The following is a 19,332-nucleotide window of genomic DNA, read 5'->3' as shown; positions in this document are numbered from 1 at the left end:
GCAGCACTCTGCAAACGCGTTCCTGGCCAGTTGTAAGTTGAGGAATTAATTCCCCTTCAATACTGAGGGTCCCTGAGGGCCAACTAGCCCAACAGGTATCTCCAGTGTGCGCCAGGGAGCTGCGTTGCAGACAGGTGTTCTGAAGCCACGCCCCTTTTTACACCTCTATGCAACGCAGCTCTGTGGCGCTTACTGGAGGTACCTAGTGGGCTAGTTTGACCCTAGGGACCCTTAGGATTCAAGGGGACTTAAATTCTCGAATTAGAACGGCTACAGGGACGCGTTTACACAGTGGTGAAGGGAAGGGACGGGGCCTGAGGTGACGTGTGCAAACACGCCCTGTGGCGCGTTTTAAGTTGGGGAAATAATTCCCTTTCAATACTGAGGGACCCTGGGGGCCAACTAGCCCACCAGGTGCTTCCAGTAAGTGCCCCTGCTCTGCGCTGCAGAGAGGTGGTGCAGGCCGTGCTCCTTTTTACACCTCTCTGCAATGGCACTTACTGGACGTACCTAGTGGGCTATTTTGCCCCTAGGGATCCTCAGGATTCAAGGGGACTTAATCTCCCAACTTAAAAAATGGCCACAGTGCATGTTTACACAGTGGGGAAGGAAGGGGACGGGGCCTGAGGTGACGTGTGCAAACACGCCCTATGGCGCGTTTTAAGTTGGGGAAATAATTCCCCTTCGATCCTGAGGGCCCTGGGGGCTAACTAGCCCACCAGGTGCTTCCAGTAAGCGCCACTGAGCTGCGTTGCAGAGAGGTCGTCCAGGCCGTGCCACTTTTTACACCTCTCTGCAACGCAGCTCTGTGGCGCATACTGGAGGTACCTAGTGGGCTAGTTGGACCCTAGGGACCCTCAGGATTCAAATTAACTTAATCTCCCAACTAAAAACGGCCACAGGGCGTGTTTACACAGTGGTGAAGGGAGGGGACGGGGCCTGAGTTAACGTGTGCAAACAAGCCCTGTGGCGCGTTTTAAGTTGTTGAAATAATTCCCCTTCAATCCTGAGGGCCCCTGGGGGCTAACTAGCCCACCAGGTGCTTCCAGTAAGCGCCACTGAGCTGCATTGCAGAGAGGTGGTCCAGACTGTGCAACGTTTTACACCTCTCTGCAACTCAGCTCTGTGGCGCATACTGGAGGTACCTAGTGGGCTAGTTGGACCCTAGGGACCCTCAGGATTCAAATGAACTTAATCTCCCAACTAAAAACGGGCACTGGGCGTGTTTACACAGTGGTGAAGGGAGGGGACTGGGCCTGAGTTAACGTGTGCAAACAAGCCCTGTGGCGCGTTTTAAGTTGGGGAAATAATTCCCCTTCAATCCTGAGGGACCCTGGGGGCCAACTAGCCCACCAGGTGCTTCCAGTAAGCACCACTCCGCTGCGTTGCAGAGAGGTGGTCTAGGCCGTGCCTGTTTTTACATCTCTCTGCAACGCAGCTCTGTGGCGCTTACTGGCGGTACCTAGTGGTCTAGTTGGACCCTAGGGACCCTCAGGATTCAAGGGGACTTAATCTCCCAACTTAAAACGGCCACAGGGCGTGTTTACACAGTGGGGAAGTGAGGGGACGGGGCCTGAGGTGACGTGTGCAAACACGCCCTGTGGCGCATTTTAAGAGGTATTTTTAATCCCCTGCCCTATTACATACTAGGGTCTTACAGAGGAGGTCATGCTGATCACAGGGGGACCCCAACGCATAGTGTCCCCTAGTGTATGTAGGTGTTTTCACTGTATTCTGAGTGTCTTTGAACATAGCACTGGCTCTAGGACTGGTTAGTCAGACTCAGTTACCACCAGTATCCGTCTGAAAAAGTTGAGAGTACAGGATGATTTCGCAACAAGGCTTCTTTCTGCTCTTCTGTTTGTTCTTTCTGCACGTTATCCTTCTTCCTGCACTTTTCTTCGTCTTTGAGGACTTCTGTTGCTTCTTTCTGCATTTCTTTTTTTTCTTTCTGTGCGTTTTTTCTTCTTTCTTCACATGTCCTATCTCTGTAGGCATAGTTAGAAATTAGCATTTAAAAAACCTTTGAAATTCACTGAAAAAACCATAGGTTTCAGGCACGTTATAGTTAGGAATTAGCATTTAAAAAACCTTAGAAATTCACTGAAAAAACCATAGGTTTCAGGGGCGTTATAGTTAACTGGACTTTTCACTCGTACAAAACCATTGAAATTCCCCCGTTATAGTTAGTTCAGCTAACTTTAACTCACGCGCCCGCAATACACTGCTGATGACATCACATATTACATCACTCATGACATGGTCAGTGACATCACTGATGACATCACTGATGACATCTCAAATGACATCACTAATGACATCACTGATGACATCATCCTTGTGATAGAGTGGCAGTCCTCCTCTTCCCCTAATATAACCTTTGATATACACATTCAAAAATAGAAACTACAATGTTCAAAACAATGGACATACCAATACCAGTTACAACAACCTATTCAGTAATTCTAAGATCCACATACACATCCACTCATTCACCAACAGTCCTATACAGTCACTCATACATGTACTCACTCATCATATGTACTCACACACCTATACATCCTGTTACACAACGCCACTCATCCATAGAGTTACTCACACACATAGTCACTCATGCTAATAAAGAATCAATCATCCATTTACATGCATATACAGTTATACACACACCACCACACTTACTTCTACAGAAACTTACACATACTTAGTCTTTTAAACAATAACTTATAGAAACACATACTTATTCATACATGAACTCTTTCAATCTCTCACTCTCACATATACTCACTTATATACACCAATAGTCACATATACTAGTTTAAAACATATGTAGTTACTCATAAAGACTAGGCCTGGGCGAAGCACTACGCTACGCTCGCGTAGTTTGCGAAGTTCGCGCTACTTCGCACTACGCGAACTGCACGTAGCACAGTGCGAACACGCGTAGCGTAGTGTTGCGTAGTGCTGCGGTCATTTTTTGCTTGCTCGCGGTCCTCAACGTCAAGTTGGTGACCGCGAGCAAGCAAAATGACATCCTGGCGAGACTTTTTCCTTGTTCGCGATCGCGAGCTTGGAAAATAAACCTCCCGGCGAGATTCCCAACGCGAGAAGGTCAGGTTTCTCATTGCGAGGGGTCGCGTATGCTCGCGACCGCTCGCGATGAGAAACTACCAGTTCGCGTTGAGAAAGCTGCAGCTCGAGGAAAAATCTACTCGAGCAGCAGAAAACTACAGCTCGCACTGTGCAAGATACCATTTTCAATGATTGCACAGTGCCGGTTGCTTGTCCGCACTGTGCAATCATTGAAAACAACATCTTGCACAGTGCGAACATGTTACTTCGCAGTTCGCGAAGTGCTACGCGTAGCTCGCGTAGTGCGAACTTCACTTTGCGTAGCTTCGCGAAGTGCTACTTCGCGAACTACGCCCACCCTTAATAAAGACACTATTGAGACAGTCTATCACTCACTAACACACCCATGCACACACTCATCCACCCATACAGTCCTGCACACATGCTGTCTTCAACACATACAAACAGTTAGTCACTCATTCATGCACCTATGCACTACGTAATACCCCCCACCGAACCATACACACACTCAGACACTCATACTGATACTCAAAAAACCAACTAATAACCTATATAGACACTCATGTAGCTACTCACCAACCCATGCAGCCACTTATACACAAAGTGAGAGACTGATAAAGATATTTACACATTTAAACTATGATACACTTAATCAGTCAGTTACACAATCAATTTTTCAAAAACAAATCATCCATTTAGACACTTATATACCCATTTATTCTTCCATCGACCTTGAGATATACATATATAAAACATATGTAATTTTCAGAAAAACACACATTCACTGGATGATGTCATCAGTGATGTCATTTGAGATGTCATCAGTGATGTCATGAGTGATGTCACTGACCATGTGATGAGTGATGTAATATGTGACGTCATCAGCAGTGCATTGCGGGCGCGCGAGTTATAGTTAGCTGAACTAACTATTTTTTTTGAAAATTCTTTTTATTGGCATTTTGATAATATAAACGTACATTCATCATGTTTCGCATAGATGACTGTAATATATAAGTAGCAAAGTAGACCATCGTTGATATAGAGAGTACGTTTACATCTTGGCCAGTGTGGATGCAGTCTGTGTTAGCTGAACTAACTATAAAGGGGGAATTTCAATGGTTTTGTACGAGTGAAAAGTCCAGCTAACTATAACGCCCCTGAAACCTATGGTTTTTTCAGTGAATATATATATATATATATCAAAACCAGTCCAAACTTGCAGATAAAGAAGGCGCTGACTCCGTGGATTAGTTACCAAAGCAAGATAGATTTAATCCAAAATGACCCAGATGCGTTTCGGCGGCAGACCGCCTTGGTCACTGCAATATATATATACAGAGAGAGAGAGAGAAGAGATAGAGAGAGATGTACATGGGGTAACATAACTAAAAAATATTTATTTTACATAATATTAATTTTGTTTCATTTTAAATGTATTAATATCATGATATCTTTCTACCTGTACATATTCATACTAGTAAATATAAAATATTATTCAAATTATTCCAATATATAAAAAATAAGATACCATATATTAGTTAACAATAAATCAAACTCTTTCCAGAGCCTACATTGCTTGAGTCTCCATTACCTGTGGCGTCCTTCATCCCCTGGGTGTAGCGTGGTCTCTAGCAGCCTGCTCCATTCTCGCCGCTTTAGCCTCTACAAGTCCGCCGAGCGGAGACGGACTACACTACCCAGCAGCCTTAGCGGCGGTCCCGGAAGCCGCCGGACGTTATCTCGCGCCTGGAGGCGCTTAAATACGAACAGTGCCGCTGACAGAGCGGGCGAACTCTTTCCAGAGCCTACATTGCTTGAGTCTCCATTACCTGTGGCGTCCTTCATCCCCTGGGTGTAGCGTGGTCTCTAGCAGCCTGCTCCATTCTCGCCGCTTTAGCCTCTACAAGTCCGCCGAGCGGAGACGGACTACACTACCCAGCAGCCTTAGCGGCGGTCCTGGAAGCCGCCGGACGTTATCTCGTTCCTGGAGGCGCTTAAATACGAACAGTGACGCTGACAGAGCGGGCAAACTCTTTCCAGAGCCTACATTGCTTGAGTCTCCATTACCTGTGGCGTCCTTCATCCCCTGGGAGTAGCGTGGTCTCTAGCAGCCTGCTCCATTCTTGCCGCTTTAGCCTCTACAAGTCCGCCGAGCGGAGACGGACTACACTACCCAGCAGACTTAGCGGCGGTCCCGGAAGCCGCCGGACGTTATCTCGCGCCTGGAGGCGCTTAAATACGAACAGTGCCACCGCATCGCGGGACCGCGCGCGGGTCTGCGCCAGGCGAAGCCCGGGCAAAGGGCGGGCCGTCTGTGGCCGTCAGGGGCAGACAGAGGCTGGGCTGGGCCACTCCCCTAAGCTCCTGAGAATGTCAAGTAAGACTTGTGATATACTGTGACTGATTGTGAGCATCATATGTAGTTATTTGATTCACTGTTTACTGTTGCGTATGCTATCAAATGGCCGGGAAAGGGAAGCGCACAATGGGAGCTGCATCAGTGACTGGTACTCTTGATCAGTTCATCACAAGAGCTGTTTCCGTTCTTGAGCACGAAATCGCCATTACTGAACGGCGTCTCTCAGTTGAGCCAATGTATGCCAGACGCTCATCCATCGGCGCACTGGCTCTGGCTAAGTCTCCAACTAGGCCAGTGGGGCACCCTAGTGGCGATCTGCTTCATCATAGAACCCTTGAGGTTAGTCCTACTGTGTTACTGTCCACTGTTAGCGCTCAGGAAGCTAACGATCCCCCCGCTTTGGTTATAGAGGGTTCTTCAAGCCCTGAAGTATTTTTCCCGTTAACTAGGGCCAGTAACAAAGTAATCAAAGCTCCTAGACCAGCTAATCCCAAGAGGAAGAGAGGTGTGGATGCTCAAGGTGCCAGGCAGAGGAAAATTCCTAAAATTCCTAAAAACGTGACCATGTCTGTTGCATCGCCCCAGGAGGACTGTACGGCCATGGGTGAAACCCCTAATAGCCCTTCTGGTCGGCCGCAAGCCGATGATATGCTACTTCAGATTGAGCAGGTGGTTCGATCTTTAATGTTGCCCCTTTTGGAAAGAATAAAACTAGTTGGCGAAAAAGTTGACAACTTAGAACAAATAATTCTTGACAACTTTTGCTCGCTAAAAAACGTAGTTAAACTCTCTTCAAAAACCTGCATTGAACCTAGTTCTATACCCTTAGACAACTCTCTATCTGTTGTTTCTGCCTCTATTGGCTACCCTCCTGTGGCATCTAATGTTAGTTCTGGCCCTGGCTCCTCGAAGCCTAGGGCTAAAAATTATAAGTCAATTAAGGAGGTTGAGCGGGCAACTACTGTACCCGGGGAAAAACATGCTAAGGTTGACAAGCAAACAAGAACAGCTGAAAATCCTGAGTCCCACAAAAGCCCTCCAGAATCCTCCCTGGCCCACATCCATCTCCCTCCAGAGTCCCTTCCTTACGTGGCGGTATTAACTGGTGTCCCCGAGTTAAAAAATGCAAAACCCGAATCCTTTGAAGAACTCAAAAACAAAGTGATCTACTGGCTAAATAAGAATACACCTATCCCTTACAATATGGATGGGAAGATTTTGTTTGTTAGAAGGGTTAGCTGGGTAGGATCAAGATCTAAAGAAGTTTTGGGTGACTGTATAATTATTAACTTTAGAGATAGTCGCATAGCGAGTTTTTTATGTGACCGTGCCCCTCTCGGGACCCACACGGGGATCCAGGTGCACGACTTGCATTATTTTTATATGCAACCAAATAGCCGTGATGATAGGAGGGGACAGTTCTGGGTGGGGAGAGGAATGAATTATGGGTCCTTTAATCTGATTCCCAATAGCAATAATGGCGCGAGAGACTTGGATGATTTGGATTGACCGGAGTCAAGTCTACCAAGTCTAACTGCTTCCGGGGGTGTCCAGGCAATCGCAGATAAGCCCCTGGGCGTTTTAGATGTAATCCACCAGGTCCAGCTCAGTACTCCTGCCCCTCTCAGGGACATAATCTTGAATTCGCCTATACAGACCGTGAGCTCACAAGAAGTTACTTCTAGCTTTGTCACTCAGAGTAGGTCATTGGGAGCCAGGACAGGATCATTGATTTCTTGGTATATAGCTGGCCTCAAGGCGAAGATGGATTCCCCCGTACGGGTCGAATTTATAGGTAACTTTGACGTCTGTCTATTCCAGGAGACATGGTCTGTGGAGCCCCTGTTTTTGCCAGGTTATTTGAATTTCTATGTCCCAGCATCTAAGGGCCCAAAAGGCCACCCTATGGGTGGCCTAACCATCTGGGCTCGTCAGGATTTATTTCCTAAGGTCAGTGTGATGTCAACTGGGTCTCCTGATATTCAATCAATTAGGTTGCCTTTGGCCTCTAAGGGGGACCTGGTTATTTATAACCTCTATCATAGAGGGAGCAAGGGGTGCAGGTCGCGAGTGTTGGACACTCTGGATTCCCTTATAGATACTCATTTGAGCAAGTGGGGTGTGATCATTGCGGGAGACTTCAACGCTACGTTTGAACCTCTCTTAGCCCTGGACTCTGAATGGGAACTTGATCCTGAGGTGGACCGCCAGTGGGGTATTCCTGGCTTGGCTCTTGCCCCAATTAAAAGATGGTCCGAGGTTGTAGTCCAGATAAATTCCCTTTGCTATGAGCGAGGCCTTAGGGCACTGAATGGCAGAACCTTGGGGGATAAGGAGGGTGCCTACACCTTCGATAATGGTCGCTCTAAAAGCAGGATTGATTACGTCCTTTGCTGTATGAGTTTATGGTATTCCATCCTTGATATGGTGGTTGAATCAAGAGTAGAGAGTGACCATAACCCCATTTGTGTTACTCATCAGTGGTGGGGGGGTACTCCTGCCGAAGTTGAAGCAACAGAATTTATTCTTCCAGGAGTTGTTCCCTCTAATGACATGCGTAGGCTTAGGTGGCGGGAGGTGAAGAACAACGACCAGGTCATTGCAGCCATTGATTCCGAGCTGGACAGAGTAACCCTGCAATTAGTGCGCGCAATGGCTACCGAAGAAGGTGTGTCCCAAGTCACCGGGCTCCATGAGTCTTTTTTTGAGGGAATAAGGAGGTACTTTTTAAAACCATTTAACAAAGGTAAAAAGCTCGCTCCTAAGCGGCTTCGTTGGTATGACGGGGAATGCAGAAAAGCAAGAGCAAACTTATCTGTAGCTCTCTCTAGTGGTAACAGGACTTGTGTCCAGCAGGCCAGGCAGCTATATAAAAAATGCCTTGATCAGGCAAAAAAGAACTGGGACGAGCTTTTCTGGCAAGACCTGAAGGGAGCAAGTTATGCCAAGGATTCCAGATTATTCTGGAATATCATTAAATGGAATAGGGGTGGCCTGCCTGACAGTCCTTTAAATCATGTCACCCAAGAAGAGTGGATTAATTACTTTAAGCCTCAATATGCATGTAGTCTTTTACATAATCCCCCGGTAACAATACCTTACGTCTTCTACTGCAAAGGTCCTTTTAGTCCTAAAGACGTATTAACAGCCTTGGGTTCAGTAGCTACTGGTCATGCACCAGGATCAGATGGGGTTCCGTCGGATGTCTTCCTCCACAATAGAACTTGCTGGAGCAAGTACATTGCATTAGTGGCCAACGCTGTGGCTGAAGGCGCCCCAGTACCAAAATCCTGGGGGGGTGCCATTATTATCCCAGTCTTTAAAAAAGGAGACAAGGCACTTCCATCTAACTACAGACCTATTAGTCTGATAGACACAATCCAGAAGATCATTGGGAGGATGGTCCTGAACTTAATTCTGGATTGGGTAGAGGACAATGGGATCCCATCCCCGTTTCAAGCTGGTTTCCGTAAATCAATTAGCACAGTGGACCAGGTCTTTCGTTTCATCCAATTACACTGGAAGGTTGTGACTCTGGGGAATGGCAGTCTTTTTGTTGCTTTTGTAGATCTAAGAGCTGCCTTTGACTTAGTACCCCGTTCACGGCTGTGGCTCGTTCTTGATAAGTTGGGGCTTCCTGTGGAAGTTCTGACCCTGATTATGAGATTACACGAGCCTAACTTTGCTAAAATCCAGTGGGGAGGTCCTGATGAAGTTACCCCTGAGTTTCCAGTTGAGCGTGGTGTGCGCCAAGGTTGCACCATGGCCCCCACGCTCTTCTCTTTGTACATTAACGGGATTGTAGAACGCATGCTCCGTGTTACTACTGACGCTCCAAAGTTGGCAGGGGTAGTTACTCCAATTTTGATGTTTGCGGACGACACTCTTATTGTGTCAAAAACACCGAGTGGTCTGCAAAGAGCTCTGTCTGTCTTTGACGACTTTTGCCTCGCACATGGTCTGGAGGTTAATGTGTCAAAGACCAAACTCATGGTTTTTAAGCCACCTCCTAGCTATAGAGCGAGGACGTTTTTTATGAATGGCCAGCCGCTAGAGGAGGTCAATAATTTTATTTACTTAGGTATGCATATAACTAACGATAATAAGTGGAGTAAGCATATCACGATGTCCTCCCTGAAACTCAGACAGATTACTGGGGTTCTACTCAGTGAGTTTAAAACATCTCTCACTAAGCCGATTAAACCAGTGCTTCAAGTTTATGAGGCCAAGGCTTTAAGCACTGTGTTGTATGGGGCTGAGCTATGGGGTTTCGACGCGTTAACTACTTTAACGGCAGTTGAAAATAATTTTTTCCGAAGCATTACAGGCCTCCCCAGAGCACTCCTTTGGTTCCCCTTAGATACGATCTAGGTAGGAAGACCATCCTGGACCTAGCCAAACTCCGCCCGGTCTTATACTGGCGGAGGTTGTGGACTACCCCGGAACTTTCCTCTTATGCCAGCGGGCTTTTGGTTGTTATTAAGTCCGATACATTCCATAAGATCGGCTGGTTGAGGAACCTGCATGCGTCCCTGACTGACCTGGGTTTGGAGGGGCTGAGGAGCGATCCAACATCTGTTATATTCCCTTCCAAGAGCTCTCTGAGAACGATCTATTGGGAACACATTGATTATCAGACCTGGAGTAAAGTAAATCGTTCTTGGATGACTAGTTGGTATTTGGAGGTGAAAGTTACACCAGCTCTGGAACCCTACTGGGACCTGATCACCAAACCTAGTGACAGGAAACTGTATTTCCAGTTGAGAGCTGGTTCTCTACCACTCAGGTCCCTTACAAGCAGGTGGACAAGTGCGGGTATGGAAACATGCCCTGCTTCTGGTTTGCAAACTGAATCAATTGCCCACTTTTTGTTTGTTTGTCCTGCCTATGTCGTTCCAAGACGAGTCTGGTTGTCGCCATTGTGTAAAGTTTTAGGCACCAGGAGTAGTGCTGTTGCCCTAAGGATTTTACGTACTAACACTTTACCGATTATTTCTATTGCTCTCGCCAAATACCTGGGTTGGGCATGGTATTTAAGGAATAAAGTTGCCACGCATACTTTGTTAGTCATCAACTGAGCTCTTGTTATGCTGGGCAATGGATTCTTTCTTCCTTGTTCCTATATTGTAGTATTTTACATGCTATTTTACCATCTAGTCGCTCGACTTACTGTTTAATGCTTTTTTAATTTTTTAGTATTTATGACCCAATGGATTTTATGGACTTTGCATTTTTTAGTGTTTTTTTTTTTTATCAGATGATGTATGTTTTGTGTTGTTTGTGTCTTTTATGAATTGCAATTTTCTAATAAAGACTATGATGATAAATATTAAAAATTCCCAAAAACACATTTACAAAAAATGCTATTAACATAAAAATGAATTTAAAAATTAAATCAAATAATTTTAGAAAGACAATTAATGCCATTATTTAACCAACATTATTAAATATTTGGAGCCTAAGAATATTAAATATACTATTCCCACTCTAGTTTATGCAACAGTAAGGAAAATGTTGGATTTTGGATAGGTGAAATGTACTATTTCCAATCTAGTCTGTGCAACAGTAGGGATAGTGTTTGATTTCAGAGGGGTTAAATGTACTATTCCCACCCCAGTCTCTGCAACAGTTGGGAAAGCATTTGATTTCAGAGGGGTGAAATTTACTGTTCCGACTCCAGTCTGTGCAATAGTAGGAAAAGCGTTGGATTTCAGAGGGGAGAAATTTATTTTTCCCACCCCAGTCTGTGCAACAGTAAGAAAAGGGTTGGGTTTGGAGGGGTTACATTTATTATTCCCACTCCAGTCTGTGCAACAGTAGGGATAGTGTTTGACTTCAGAGGGGTAAGGTTTACTATTCCCACTCGAGTTTGTGCAACAGTAGGGAAAGCATTTGATTTTGGAGGGGTGAAAGCATTGGATACCAGAGAGGAAAATTTATATTCCCATTCCAGTCGGTGCAACAGTAGGAAAAGGGTTGGATTTCAAAGGGGTTAAATTTACTATTCCCATTCCAATTTGTGCAACAGTAGGGAAAGCAGGGAAAACGTTGGATTTCAGAGGGTTGAAATTTACTATTCCCACTCGAAACAGCGCAATAGTATGTAAAATGTCAAATTTCAAAGAGGTTCATTTTATTATTCCTTCTGCAGTCTGAACAAGAGTAAAGAAAGTACTTCACTTCAAACACATTAAATAAGTCACAACATGAATGTAGTAAAAATATTAAACTCTTAATATAAAAATTATTAATTAACACAAAAATACATATATATATGAAATAAAATTAAAAATAATCAAATTACATAATTACTGTTCATTCAAATAATTCATTATCTCCACGGCCTTACAGCCACACGCATTCCTCTCCTGGACAGATGGCGAATGCCGCATAATTCAGGACCTCTTTGAGGGAACCACTCTCAAACCTTTTGAGCAATGCAAGAATTTATTTCACATTACAGAATCCTCGAGATTGGCGTACTACCAACTCCGCCACTGGCTGCTCTCCTCCAACTACATGCACGGTGCAACTAGATTGCTTACCCCCTTTGAAGCCTTGGTCCAAGCCTTCAAGGGATCCTGCAACTTAATCTCCCGCACATACAAGGTGCTACAACACTAACACCAAATCCAGCCTTACGCATACCAGAAACCTTGAAGGATGGACACAGAGGAGGAGGTGACCCCAGAAAACTGGGAACAGCTCTGGTGCGAAATTTCAAAAATTTACAGAAGCATCCCCCAATGCAAATCAGCCTATAAATTAATGACACATAGCTACTGTACTTCTGCACTCCACCAGAAAGTCTGCCCAACCCTTTTCCTGCTTTGTTGGAGATGCCAAGCAGCTGTAGGTGATTGTATCCATATCTGGTGGACCTTTCCCTCCCTGGTAATATTCTGGAAAGAGGTTCTTAGCCATATTAAAGACACAGTGGGCTTCCCCATCCCAAGTTCCCCTATGGTGACCCTACTAGGCATAAGTCTGCCGTGGCTTGCCGCCATGACCCACTATAACTGAAACCTCATAGCACAGATACTGGGGGCAGCAAGACAAACTATTGCCCTTTACTGGGAAAAAACCTCTTCCCCACCTATCTCGGCATAGTTCCTGCTCCTTTGGCATGTTATGCCACTGGAACTATTGACTGGCAGCCTTAATCTCACAGTCACCAAATTCTCTCACACCTGGCAGCCGCTCATTCATCATTTCTCCCGATTAGAGAACTCTTGCTATGCTCCTTCTCGGCTGCTGTCCCTCCAGCTTTTATACGCCATTCTCTTGTCATACACTAGGGAGGCTCCCCAATCGGAATCTTCGGAGAAAGACCCTGACAGGAGCCCTCCCTAAACAGTGCACTACACCCCCTGGATCAGTCCCTAGGCTTGCTCCTCTCTCTCCCGCCCCCCTGTTTTTGATACACCCCCTGGGTACTTCGTTAATCCAAATGCTTTGCTATCTGGTCGAACTTCCACCACTTGCTGCGAACATTCCACTTGCCTCACTGGTGCAGTGCTGAGCTTTACACCCAAATATGCCTTATGTTCTGCGATACCTGGTCGCTGCATATGATCTAGCTTTAACGTAATGCTTTTTCCTAGCTCAAATCTACTTGATGATGTATTACTCCTACTCACTGCCCAACTCTCTTGCTATCGTAGGAACCTTTCAAATGACATAATGCTTATCCGGTGTTCTATGCTGTTTGTAATGATATTTGTCAATTAATAGGTAATATTATTCAATTATTATTTTATTAACATACCACCATATACCCCTACAAACCAAGCAACCTGAACCTGAAATATATAGCAAGACATAACTATTCATTATTTACCTATTTAAAATCAATTAAATAATGAATTAACATTTAATGACAAACTGTTACTAAGGTAATACTTAATTAACATTCCAGCCTAGACCCCTACACAGCTAGCAAACTAAAAAAATAATAAATATATTTAAATTAAATATTTTATAATTTAAATAATTAACATCCAAATAAATAATTAATTTACAAATAAAAAACGATTACTTATTACCTAATTTACTTCCCACCGTATACCCCTACTAACCCAACAGCCAGCAAATAACATATAAGGAAAAACATAAATATTACATAATTGACATAATATATATCAATCATATCATTAAATAGAATGTATTTAATAATTTATAATTATTATTTGCTAATTACTTCCCCGCCCTATCTCCCTAGAAATCCAAAATCCCTCTACAGCACTATAAATTACAATAAAAAAACAATGTTTTAATTACTTAAAATTATAAGTTATATTTTTTAAGAAAATAGCCTTTATATAACCAATAGTAACACATACATTTTTTTAATCCACTAAGACACATTCAAAAATAAAAAAAAACAATATTATAACACTATATTATATAAAACAATGTTGAAAATATCAATATTATTAAAAATTATATTATTTACCTAAAAAAACTATGCACAATGATTGTCTCACACATGCAGGCTGCACATGTGTTCACATGTTCACCTGTAACCTGCCAAGTGCACCTTACCCTAGCTGCCCCGCAGTCACCCTATCATACAAAGCTGACACTGGCAGTAAACATGCACAGTCCATTTGCCAGGTAATAACCATGTGTGAGAACACATGTAGTGAGACTAACCCACAGTGAAAAGTCCATAACCGGGCTATCCAAAAAGCAAATAATCTGGGCATATTAAATGGGCAGAACCTATTTTGCAACAGATTCACGTTTCTTATTTACATCAGATGAAATGCCAATCAATCAGCCTATCACTGTATCAAAGAGTGCTGTCCAAGTCTGTCTGCTATCTGCCTTGAATGATATCTACTTGTGGATAATACTACTTCACGTTCTCTTAAACAAGGTTCCTTGTTTCAAAGCTAGCATGCATACCCAACCCAGTGGCCCTGGTGCAAGGATTGTTTATGAAAATTATATTTGACTTCTGGAGTGCTGCCTTTACATGGCCAATAAAGCTATTCCTAAGCCCATTTTCTGCACTCTGGCGAGACAGCTGCTTACGTTGGCCTTAACACACCCCGCATTGCCCCATTTATGCTGATAAAAACGCTGCACCACTTGTATGGTTTGGCCTAGTGCCTGCAACAGGATTTTTGTTTTTTTTACACAAGTGGGGTAATGCTGGGTGGTAGGGATTTTGTGGATTTCTGCAGATTCCAAAGGTTTCCATCATAGAAATGTAAGGAAAATATGTGATTTCAGGCAAAGTTTGTGGTTTGCTGGCTATTGTGTGTAAGAAATCCTTATCATATCCACACAAAGCACTCCACCCTGCACTCCTCAAGGTGTTTATTTAAAAAAAAATTGCTGGTTTGCTATGTTTCCCTCGGTGCCACATAGGCTAGGGCCCAATATCCATTTCCTGTCGTGGGCACTAGACCTACCCGCACAAATGAGGTACCATTTTTATCGGAAGACTTGAGGGAATGAGGCCGAAAGAAAGTTTGTGGCTTCCCACAGATTCTGAAACTTTCCATCACAGAAATGTGATAAAATGTGTTTTTATAGTCACATTTTGAGGTTTGCAAGGGATTTTGGGTGAAAACCTCAGTGAGAGCCACGCAAGTCACCTCACCCTGGATTCCCGCTATATCTGGCCCCGGCACGCCTGAGCTAGGGCCCAAAATCCCCAGCTACCTGCTTTGCAATAAAACAGTCAGGTTGAGTAGAAAAATGTGATGTATGCATATTGTATTTTGAGTCATTGCCTAACAAGGGTACTTGGCCTACCTACACAAGTGAGTTACAATTTGTATTGCTGGGCGGAAGGAAGTTTGTGGCTCCCTGCAAATTCCAGAACTTTCAATCACAGAAATTTTAATAAAATGTGTTTTTTAGTCAAAGTTTGAGGATTGGACTGGATTCTGGGTAAAAATACCTTGTAAGAGCCATGCAAGCCACCACACCCTGGATTCCTCTAGGTGTCTTAGTCTAAAAAAAGTACAGGTTTTCTAGATTTCCCTATTTGCCGGCTGAGCTAAGGTTCAAAATCCAGAGCTATACACTTTGGAAAAAAGGGTCAATATTCAGTGGAAAAATGTGATCTGTCCATGTTGTGTTTTGGCACATTCCCTGTTTCAGGCACTTGTCCTACCCCCACAAGTGGGGTACCATATTTATTGGAAGACATGTAGAAGTATAGAAAAGTATAACATTTGTTATTACCAATTTGAGTTTTCTGCATTTGTGCCTTCCAAATATAAGCGAGCATGTAAGAAAGAAGACATCTTGAACATTTCCCTCTAAATTATATGCTAGTATGGGTACCTACAAGTTCAGAGATGTACAAATACCCACTGCTCCTAAACTCTATCACTTGTGCCCATTTCCGAAATATATAGGTTTCCTTGATACCCATTCTTCACTTTACACATTTCACCATGTGAATTGGTCTGCACTTGGTACAGAATGAAAAACCATTGTATGATGAGCACATTTGTTCACTCTGGGTGCCTTGTTTTCTTAGGGAACCTACAATCCTTACAGAAGTGCACAACTGGAATGGCCTAGCAGATGTAATTGTATATTGTTTTTGCAAATCTACCTTTGTGACAAAAAGTTCCAGATGAAAACGTTGTCACAAATGGATGTTTTCTCCTACTCATGTTCAATGTTTCTGTATTTCAACAGTTAATTTCTTTGGGAAATGCTTGAGGGATCTATACATTTGACCAACTGCTGAATTTAGAATGTTATCTTCTTTTCAGAAGTATATAGCTTTCCTGGATCACCCATGGGTTTCACAATGGTTTCCACCAGAAATCGGAAGTAGGTTGAGAGCATAAAAAATGGGAATATTGGGCTTTATTCAGCTCTGCATTTTCCTGAAATCTGTGAAGCAACCCATTGATTTATGTAATTTGTAGAAAGAAAAAAACACTTCTATCCAGAGTACTTTTTTCCCTATTTTTCAGAAATACTCAAAATGTAGATATATTTGTCTATTTTCCTAGTCCCCTTCATGGGAATCCACAAACCCTAGGTGCCTTTAGGATCTACATGATCTTGGAAAAAAAGAACGTAAATTTGGTGTGGTTACATTATGTGGAAAAAAAGCTACGGAGCCCTAAGTGCAAACTACTCCAAATATCCCAAAAAAGGATCATGGGGGGGGGAAGCAGTTAAGGAGCTAAACAATCTCTTCCTCATTGTGATTACTCAGCACATGAATGAGCTCAAGGCTCTGTCAGTACAATTGCCCCCACACAACCTTTTTCTTGCCAAAAGTCAAGACTCCTTTTGAAGTTGGGCAATTAACAAATCTACGGCTTTCTTTCCCTTGCCTCCTCCCTTGAAAGAGAAGTTCCAAAGGTTGAATGCCAAAAGAGTGTAAGCTTTTAGATTGAGCCTACCAAGGGCCATTGGAAGGATGATCACCCTTTTATGGTGTTTCTTGCAATAAAATAAGGACAGGCTGTACAGAAAACGACTCTGTTGAGGTGGATAGTCCTCTGCATTAAGATCTGCTAAGCACTGGCCATAAATCAGTGTCGAGGGCCCATTCCACCTGGGCTAATGCTATTACCACTGTATTGGCATGAGGAGTGCCGGTCCTAGACATAGTCCAGGCTGCTTTGTGGGAATCTGTACACATGTTCATGAAGCACTACTACATTGATAGCTTGACCTGACAGTAAGGACATTTCCCCTGCAAGATTTTGTGGTTTGCATCCACTCCACAGACCCTCCACCTTGGAAGGTACTGGTTCGTATTCATTCTAAAGGTGAGAAATTCGCGGTTAGAAATATCCATCAGAAGCACAATTTACTTACCTTTTTTACGCTCTTTACTACAGATTATTCACTGTCCTCATCCCTCCCCATACTGAGGAGTGGCCTCTTTTCTGCCATGAATATGGTCCAAAATTAAAGAGGTTCACAGTGGTACTAGCATTTGCTTTCTGCTTTGCTTCTGAAGACACTGAAAGAATGCAGTAAGAAACTGACTTCAACATGTAGGTGTGGCACTTATATCCAGATCTGCTCTGTCACTTCTGGAGCAGAATCAAGCCTTTGGGAAGCCACGCAATCCCACCTCGATGCACATGGGAGAACTGCTATAAAACGTTTTCAGATCCAGTCTGGAACCTGAGGAATATTCTGAAACTGAAGAGTCCACGGCTAGATACAGTAGCCACCGGAAAGAGCATTACCAAAGGTAAGTACCATGTTCATTTCAGTGTTCCAAATTAGATAACGATTATACGCAAAGAACAAAATAAGTGCATGAATAATAGAAGAATTTAAATCCACGTACCATGAAGCATGTTTTACTTTCCAGCCAATTGGATTTCCTTCTTTAGAACTCCGAGACATTTTCCCCCTTATAGACTGTAATTCATGTTTGCCTTCTAGTTTGTAGTTTTGGCCTCCCACGGCTGCCATCAATGATGATCTACCCCAGCCTGCTTGTAGGTGTGTAGTCTAAAGAATAAAACAAGCATTGTCTTGTCATTGTAAATGCTGCACAGCGAATGAACATTACTATATTGACACGCAGCAAAGATTGCCAGGAAGAATGGCAACAAAAAAAGAGTGGAGAGGATTCTATTACCGAACTAGGATATTTAATTCAGATGTGATGCAAATTCTTGCAGGAGCATGGGAGAGCATAGAAGTAACATGAAGGAGTAGGGCAATGTGTCCGTAGTATTGATGAAAAAACGTGTTGAATTTAGCAAGTATAAATAGAATACTTAAAAAGAAAGAGTTCACCCAAATATTACAAAAATCCCTGCTATTTAGCGTTGCCCCACTGAGAAGGTCAAAAAAGGAAAAACTAACATGATAATAACTCATTGTTACTATCCTTTTATTGTTACATACCTGCTCAGCTGGGGAAGGGCAGGGTTGCTCTGCTCACAGAGCAGGGCAGGGGAGTAGTGGTTTGTCCACTCCTAGTGTGCAAGACGCTTTGGCTGGCCCTCTCAGCTGGTCAAACAGGCATGCACACTTTGTATGTTCTCCATGCAGGCTGCATTACAGCCTGCATGGAGAACATGCCCAGCCTCCTATTCTCTGTCTGGGCGCCGATCCACGTCACTCAGGCCAATCACAACGCTGCATTGCTATGTTATGGTTGGCTATCTGGAGACTGAGAGCTGGGTGCTTCCTGCCCTGCGGGCGCAAAGGACAGAGAGGAAGAGAAGGGGGCGGCAGCGGTGGCAGACTGGTAAGTGTATTTTTATTTTCACTCCATACTCCCATGAGCCCTCTCCACGGCCGATAAATACCAGCCGCCACTGCATATAAAGGATACTCTTCTGCACTAACTCAATCAGAATGATGTGTTTCACCATCTGGTTGCTTTTCATTCAGGGTGCAAGAGCAGAATGGGCCTATGATGATCTTTCCAAAGTCTCCCTGTCTGAAGTTGTTTGTATGATTTAGTCCTTTTTTGTGTTTACATTGCTATTTTTAGTAAGAATTTTATAAAACTGTGTAGCGAAGACAATTCTTAAAGCACACAGTGTTGCACTTTTACCTATATTACAATATTATACCACATAACAGTTAATAAACAGTGCTAAAGTGCTTGTCCTCTCTCCTTTAAATAAGGTAAAATTGGCTTACACCCGATTGGCACATTTCATTCACTTATAAGTTCCAAGTAAAGTGTTAAAACAGGTACCCAGGACCTGCAAATCAAATGCTACTGGTGGGCCTAAAGTACTTATTTTTCTCTCTACCTAAGTAGCCCTTTAAACATGTCTCAAACCTGCCATTGCAGCCTGTGTGTATGGTTTTAAACTGCTAATTCGCCCTGGCAAAATAAAACCCTTGCCAAGTCTAAAACTCCCTTTTTTACTTTTTTATTTTATTTGGAGAGAGTATACAGAATAAGA

At 43.5% G+C, this 19,332-nt stretch overlaps 1 protein-coding gene across 1 annotated transcript in view; it reads right to left on the bottom strand.

Moving 5' to 3' along the window:
* Window positions 1–19,332, bottom strand: part of BMX (BMX non-receptor tyrosine kinase) — an 891,026-nt gene that overhangs the window by 530,276 nt on the left and 341,418 nt on the right. The window contains exon 8 of the mRNA XM_085620470.1: window positions 17,745–17,911. Within this exon, the coding sequence (XP_085476596.1) occupies window positions 17,745–17,911 (167 nt within the window). The remainder of the gene's footprint in view (window positions 1–17,744; window positions 17,912–19,332) is intronic.

Source organism: Triturus cristatus, chromosome 8 (genome assembly GCF_964204655.1).
Source record: "Triturus cristatus chromosome 8, aTriCri1.1, whole genome shotgun sequence".
Taxonomy (NCBI): domain Eukaryota; kingdom Metazoa; phylum Chordata; class Amphibia; order Caudata; family Salamandridae; genus Triturus; species Triturus cristatus.
This window is presented reverse-complemented; position numbering and strand designations above follow the sequence as displayed.